We start from the raw sequence: 8,187 nt of genomic DNA on the forward strand, positions 1-8,187 counted from the left end.
TCCAGCAGCCATGGCTTCTCTCTCTCCTCTATCTCTCTCTCTCTCTCTCTCTCTCTCTCTCTCTCTCTCTCTCTCTCTCTTCCCCCCAGTATGTATGAGCACATGTATGTGTGAGCACAAACTTTTTGAGGTCAAAGTTGATGCTTATAGACATCTGAAGACTTATTACTGTAAATATAGCACAATGAGCATTTGATATGTGTAAGAATAAATCAACTGGAGAGGTAAATGTCAGCACAAAGGATCAGACCTTCAAGTTCAGAAAAGCACTTTCCTTAATTAAAAATATCCATTCATTACATATGCAAATCAGGGTGCCTCTTTCATTAAATAAATAATGCAAATTGAATCAAGAAGGTGAAAATTACAGCAATGCTTAGCAATGATAATTTAATGATATACACATGTGAGGTTATGGTTCAAAAAAAAGTCCGGAAAATCAAAGCATAATAACTGGATCAGCTAAATGCATTTCAGGGGCTAGGCGTCCTTATTTCCAGATTAACAGTTTCTGACTTAGTTCTAAAGAAAGAAATAATTTCATAACTTAACAGCTACTGAGTACATTTCTGCAGATTGATTTACACTCCTTCTCCGCTTTGCCTGACTCCGTCGCACCAGGATCTTTGTAGCCCTGCAGTTTTCTCCTAAAGAAGCCCTCCTTCTTTGGAATTTGCTCACGATCACAAAAGCGGTCATACTTTCCGGACAGTCACGAAGTCTATAACTGACATCACAGTCTTTGGTGTATGAATCACTACTTGGAACACAGGACCAGGAGTCAAAAGTTTAGTGCTACATCAGCTTGCCTTAATGGCCAGAGATAAGCTAATAGTCTTTCGGAGCTGGTCTCCCCGAGGACGCTGTGGTCAGAGCGAGAGTGTCTTTGTAAGAGGCACAGTTCTGGAGTTGCACTTGAAGCCTGAGCTCATGTTGGCAGCACGAGTCCCACTTTGGCCCCAGAATACGCTTCTTGTTGCAAGGAAGTTGGTGAACCCACAAAGCAACTAGCTGATTACAAATCTTGCCAAAATATATACTAATAAAATAGAGTAAAAATCCAAGTACATTTTTTATTCTTAATTCTTCCATCGCTCCCTTCTGTCCCCTCCATCATTCTTTTCTTTTACCTTTTTCTTTATTTTTTTTATTTTTTATTTTTCAAGACAGGGTTTCTTTGTGTAGCCTCTATCTCCTAAGTGCTGGGATTAAAGGTATCCATCACCACCACCCAGTTTTTTCTTTACTTTTTTATCTACTTTAAAAATCTCTTTCTCTTGCACTGACTTTTTGCCATATACATGTGTGTATTATATATATATATATACTTATACATACATATACATATATACACATATGTATGTACAGATATAAACATATAAAATGGTGTCAATTCCTATCCTAAATCATTTCACATTTCCACCAATTTGATCCTCTTGATGAATTCCATGCAAGTCTTTGCATCCTAAACCTCTGAGAAGAATTTCTGCTCCTCACCTCCTGTTCAAGTGTGAAATGTCTTACAGGTGCCTGTTTGAAAGGTTCCCCATTGGCAGTGTTGTTTGGGGAGGCAGTGGAACCCACAGGACTGGGCCAAGTTGGTAGAAGAGTTACGTCAACTGAGTTGGTGGTGGGTACCTATAACTATTCTATGTGCCCCTGGTTCCTGCTCGGCTCCTCACTCCACACCAGCATCCCTACCACCATACCCTTTCTGCCATGTGCTCTCTACAAGTGTGAACCAAACTAAATCTTTCATCCCAGAAGAGATGTTATCAGATACTCTGGTCACAGAGAGATGGAAGTGACTAATACCTGTCTCTTTCAAAGTTTCCATTTCCTTTTCAGTTCTTCAAAGTCTGGCTTTTCTTCTGACTATTGCAGTCAAAAATAATCATCATAGATGATACATTCCAAAAGTTTCCTTTTTAAATAAGACTACATCAAACTTTCCCCTTGTGCTGTTTCATATTTTTTAATTGGAGGGCTGGTCATGGGTTATAACACATGCAGCCATGTCTATTGCTTTTTTCTTTTGCTACTTCTCATGTGTGATGTGCACGGTTTATATGAGTGTGGATGCATACATGTGTGTATGTTTGTGTATGCATTCACATGCATGAGACTGCTATCTGGAATCCTCTTCCTTCACTCTTCGATCTTATTTATGGAGGGAGGGTCTCTTGGTAAAACTCAGAGCTTGCTGATGGCTAGATTTGCTAGATATATTGCTCTTAAGATTTTCTGCTTCTGCCTTCCAAAGTTAGGATTATAGGAGGACAGCCATGTCCATCCTCCATTTATCACTGGATCTGGGGGTCTGAATTCAGGTCATCATGCTTCAAAGTAAGAACTTTAATTGCTCTTTGATTTCCCTAGTCTTCTTATATTTCTTACCTCCTTTCTTTATAGTTGTGTGTGTGTGTGTGTGTGTGTGTGTGTGTGTGTGTATGACGCTAACATTGAACTCAAGACTCTGTTGGTAAGCGCTCTACCATACACCTACTTTTAATCCTAGTGTTATTATGTTGGTCTTTTTCAAGCATGACATTGAAAGTTCATGGGTATGTTTTTCTCTTTACATCTTTATGTCTTAGAAGTAGGCATCCTGGTCATTTGCATACTACTATTCAGTGTCCTCTTCCAGGATGTTTCTTCAGCTTTATTTAGGTGAAGGGCTCATGAAGAAGTCCCACCCAGATGTAATACCTACAAATCACAATGACTGGCTCAGCAAGATATCCCTTGTGGTAAGAAAGAGGGAATTGACCTTTGGTGTAACCAATAGCTGTTTAATTGGACTTAAAACCTGCGTGATGGGAGGAAATTCCTACCTGGTACTGTAAACCTAGCCAACTGTCTGTAGCTGGAGAGGATAGAGGCCCCAGAATAGAATCTACTGCTGCTATTCTCTAAAGTTAATGCAATTTTAACCCATATTCTAAATACTCCTTGTATGCACAGAGAAGTAGCGCTCTCATCTTTAGTCAAGATGCACTTTATTCCTAGAGACGGAGACTACCCCAGATCCTCTGGATGACATGCAGAGAACAGAATACTAATTTTCATGTCTTAGCTATCACAATTGCTCTGTCTTCAGGGCGGACACTTTCAGCATGCTTTGTAGAACGCGGATTCTCTTCTGTTCCTAGAATTATCATGGCATGTGGGACATTTTCACAGAAACTGAGCTATGCTCCTCTCTCTAGTCTCACATTCCCTGAGCAGCTAGAGTTTTAGCTTTGGGAAATGTTCACACAGCAGACGCAATCCACGTGCTACAAAATAGGGTTTGCTTTGTTCTCCCTCCTGGAGAGCTGATTCATAAACATCTGCCGTACATCGCTGCTGACATTTAATCTTTATAATTCATACAGTTGTTATCTCAGCCCTGCATGCTCTAAAACCCAGCCCTACTCCAAGCCTTTCTCTTGATTAATCCAGTTTTCTCAACTCCTAATGATTTTTTTTTGTGCGTGTGTGTCTATGTTATCGCCAGCTTCTAAGTCAATAAAAAATGTATGCTCCTCATGACATCTAGGCATTTCTCTTGTTTCAATTTGGCTAGTACAACTAAAGCACAGGGCCTCACAGTTATGGTTCAAATATCCCCCTTTTGACGGCATTGTTTCAACTTATATTTTGTTGTGGAATATTCCTTTACACTGCATGAAGATATGTGATTGTGATTGGTTTAATAAAAAGCTAAATGGCCAATAGCTACGAAGGATTTTCAATCCAGGGAGAATGCTGGAAAGAAGAAGGGCAGAGATGTAGAGAGTCACCAGCCAGATGCAGAGGAAACATGACATGTAGGAGCTGGGATAAGAAGCCATGAGCCGTGTGGCTACATGGAAATGAATAGAAATGGGTTAATGTAAGCTATAAGAGCTACTTAGAAACATGCCTAAGCTATAGAAAGACCTGCTATGGTATTTTAACATTCTATTGGTTGTATAATAGCATGCCTACTTCTGGCATACCCATCTTGGCTATTTTTGCATTTCCTTGATGTTATTTTAACTCATTTTACATTTAATACCTAGATTATTACTGTAATATCACACCTACTGTTTCAGCTTCCCCCTTTACTATCCTGGGCTGGTAGTTAGTCTTCTGAGCCACACACATACTACATCACTTCTTACTTAAAAGTCCTTGTTTAAAAAGTAAAGTTAACATACCAAGAAACACAATTCACTGTGGCGTTCTCAACCATATGTGTCCTCATACTTTGCTTGAATTCACCTTCTTCCCCGTCATCCTTCGCCTGCCTCCAATCAGTGGGTCATTCCGTCACTCCCAGCAAACAGTCTCTTTCTGCATCTAACGTCACAGGGACTCTATTACCTCTCTTCCTCAGCTCCCCACTGCCTCTATAGTATATCTAAAACTCTTTCGTAGGGTACCCTTGGCGTCTCCAATTTAATCCCATTTCTAGATTTGTCTTCAGCTATTTATCCCCGATCCCGATATCCTGGAAACCATTTATCATCCTTTATATCACGCTTTCATCACCTTTTCTCGATATCCTTCCTTTACCTGATACCTGCAGTCTCCTTGTTTACTCTGCTGAAATCAGGTTTTCCCTTAAAATCCAATTCACGTGGCTTCTCTTCAAACAAGCTGTGTGATGTCCTGTACTGGAATCAATTGTATTAAGCAAGCTGAACACATTCCCACCCTGCTGTTAGAGAAGTCTTAATCATATTCTTTTCATATAGCCGCAAAAAGCCTACGCACGCATGTTGAAAGCTTATAGGATTCTGTGGTCGTCTGCTGTTTGGAAAATCAGTACCTTGGACGAGGTGTGTCTTTGCGGGAGGAAGGTCTCGCTTCGCAGCCTTGTTCCCCCGTCCTTTCCCGTCATTTTGCTGTTCCTGTGCTTCTCTGGGGTCACCTGGATTTGTTCGCAGGTCAGGGACTTGTCGTCCATCCAGTGCTTCCCTCCCCTTGTAACTCCCTCCTCCTTTTCTGTCTGATGATCTGTCTGTTCTTGCTTCTATAGAAGCGAGTTTTGGCACCATTACAGGTCGTACCTCCAGCTGTGCCTTGGACTGAACAGTGGGCGATTTTATAGCAGGTGGTGGCACTGGAGGGGGTGGAAGATCTAAAAGGAAGATTTTAAATGTGTCAGATCTCGCGTGTCTACTTTCTTCAAAACTAGATTTATCATTGGAGGCACATTCAGTTTTAAAATACTGTACTTTACATGGACTAGAGAAATTAAAGGTAACAAAAAATAAAGACTGACAACTTAAAATTTATCATCCAAGCATGGAAAAACTGAATGATAGAGCCATGATTTGAAGACCACTACTACAGCGCTAGCTACTACTGTGCAAATTTTCCGGACTCCAATCCAGCACGGCTTCCTATTTGAGCTCAGCATACTTTCACAGGTCCTAGATGAATATTCTCTTACATCTTTACGCAACCTATTCAAATTGATTGAAGCTGGCCTCGAACGCACGTAGATTTTTAACTTATTTTCTGATATCGAAGATGTCTACTAGCAGACCAAAGACTAATGACTTTAGATTCTTAATCTCTACTGCTCTTTCTGCCATTTCATTTGGTCATACATATCTACAGTCAAATCAAGGCTCTCTTCACCCTGTACCCAGATATTTTAAACCAGATCATTTCTGGAAAAAATGTAGGCTAATTTCTTGTTTTATATGTACACCTACATCTCACACTTACATTCCAAGAAATAATCTTTTACATTTTATACCATATTAGTTTGAATTCTTTACTTCATGAATGGGTTTCAAAATGAAAGCATGCACATAGTTTAATATCTATAAAGTGCATTTTCTTAAGCAAATCTGCAATTCATACAAATAATTCTTAGAAACATTCCATGAATAAAGAGAAATATATCTGAATAACATCTGGTAAGTTAACATAATGTGAACAAGTTTTCAGGGACTTGACTGTGACGTGCAGGATGTTATAATATTCAATTATATGCAAAGATAGGAGATGAAATATTATGGTGGAATGCTTAAATGAGAGCAAAGATTACATCTGAGAGATTAAGAATTAATTAAAAATCTGTAATCTCATGAAAAAGATTTAGTTTACTTTTATTTCATTTCTGTACATGTTTGGCTGTATGTATGTGTGAGTATCACATGCATGCCTGGAGGCCAAGGTATCCTTGCAGGCCAAAAAGGGTGCTGAATCACCTGGAACTGGAGTTATAAATTGTCTCAAGCTGCGATGTGGGTGATGAGAAAGGAACCTAGGTCATCTGCAAGAGCAGCAAATACTCTTAGCTTCTCAGCCATCTCTCCAGTCTCTCTGTGTAATCTTACAATGCCTTCTCCTTTTATAGAACCCCCAGCTAAGAAAACGCCCCTCACATAAATTAAAATACAAGAACACATACGTAGGTAATTCTGCCAGTGCGGCAGAAATGTGCTAGCCAGATTCAACGCTCTATTTATGTAACTGCTTAAAGTCTCAAGACCCTGCAATTAATGATAAATCAAGTCAAAATAACATCATTCTAAAGAGGATGGTGAATAATTTATGAAAAGTAGGACTGGAGAAATATAGATTTGGTTTTTAAATCAAATATGCAAATGTATTGTGAAGGTTGAAAAGCGGGGGAGGAAAGAGTCTATTAGAAGGTCCTAGAAATGTACTTTAACTCCACAAGACTTCAGCTGATAAATATTCATATATTTTAATCCTATCTTCCATCTGGGTTAAACTTGAAACTACCGAATGCAAAATAAATAAATAATCAGCCCTTTTAGTAGAACCGGAGGATGCGGACTCTGCTTCACAGGCAAGTGTTCCCTGGGTGTTATGAAACCTTATATTTACTTACAGGGCAAGACAGGGCTACGACATTTGAGAGGCTGGCTAGTGGGCTCTTGTACTGAGAATTATGTCTTTGCCAAACACTACACTGAGAGTCACAACCCCCACTCTCTAAGAATGTGAATGTATTTGGCATCATTTGAGGAGCAATAAAATTAAAACGAGCTTGCTAGATGGGGTCTAATCTAGTAGGACTAATATAAAAAGAGTTTAGAGAACAATCACAGACTAAGGGGAAACAGTGAGAAGATGCAGGAGGAGCACCTCCAAAGATGCAGCCCTGCTCACAACACAGTCCTGGACTTTCCCCTCCAGAGCTCTGAGGAAATGCATGTGCATTGCTTTAACTGTAAAGTCCGTGGTACTGTTTAGTGACAAGTCACAGGTGAACCAGCCAAGAGGGATCCTCAGAATCTATACAGAATCCGAATGAAGTCCTGTTTATTCATTTAAATGCTTTAGAAAACAACTGGGAAAATTGAAATTTGAGTGACATTTATAAAGCAAAGATGCTATAAACTGAAGGTTATCTATTTTTGACAGTGTTCTCATAACTGATGCACAGTAACTAGACTCACCCATCCCAGTCAATACACTGCACTTGTGGAAAAGGCAAAAACTAAGACTAAAAATATTCAAATTCCTCTATATTTTACAAATATGCTTAATTCAGATTTCAACAAAATACATCTCAAATTCTTTCTCCCATCCACCAATATTATAAAACAGTGTAAAAAACTATATTTCTTACTGGGATTCTTCAGAATATGATCTGCAAATTTTTTTTAAACTATTTAATTTTATTTTATGTGCATTGGTGTTTCGCCTGCACGTTTGTCTGGTATGGGAGAGTCAGATCCTCCGATATAGATGCCTGTGAGTTGTCATTTGGGGTCTGGGAATTGAACCTGTGTCCTCTGGAAAGGCAACCAGTGGTCTTAACCACTGAGCCATCTCTTCAGCCCTTCAGATATATTTTCTAAATGCAGTATAATAATTTGATAGAATTATTTTCTGAGAAAAATTACTTTTGTCTCTATTTCATAGCTGCTATCAGGAATATACACAGGCCAAGTGGTTGTGGTGCAGCATTTAATCCCAGCTATCAGGTGGCAGAGGCAGGCGGATCTCTGTGAGTTCGAGGCCAGCCTGGGCTACAGAGCGAACTCCAGGACACAGAGAAACCCTGTCTCGAAAAACCAAAACAAACAGACAAACAAACAAATGAAAAGGGAATATACACAAATTGTGTAAGGGTATAGATCAGGAGAGAGAGAGCGAACACAAAGCCTTGGATTTGAGTGCCAGAATTATAAAGTGTGTGTGTGTGTGTGTGTGTGTGTGTGTGTG

General features: G+C 39.5%; 1 protein-coding gene across 12 annotated transcripts in view; it reads right to left on the minus strand.

Moving 5' to 3' along the window:
- Positions 1–8,187, minus strand: part of Robo1 (roundabout guidance receptor 1) — a 1,008,058-nt gene that overhangs the window by 5,257 nt on the left and 994,614 nt on the right. For all 12 annotated transcript variants that reach the window (XM_026786907.1, XM_026786925.1, XM_026786911.1 and 9 more), the window contains one exon: positions 4,799–5,110. In XM_026786907.1, the coding sequence (XP_026642708.1) occupies positions 4,799–5,110 (312 nt within the window). The remainder of the gene's footprint in view (positions 1–4,798; positions 5,111–8,187) is intronic.

The sequence above is a fragment of the Microtus ochrogaster genome, chromosome 2 (genome assembly GCF_000317375.1).
Source record: "Microtus ochrogaster isolate Prairie Vole_2 chromosome 2, MicOch1.0, whole genome shotgun sequence".
Classification (NCBI taxonomy): domain Eukaryota; kingdom Metazoa; phylum Chordata; class Mammalia; order Rodentia; family Cricetidae; genus Microtus; species Microtus ochrogaster.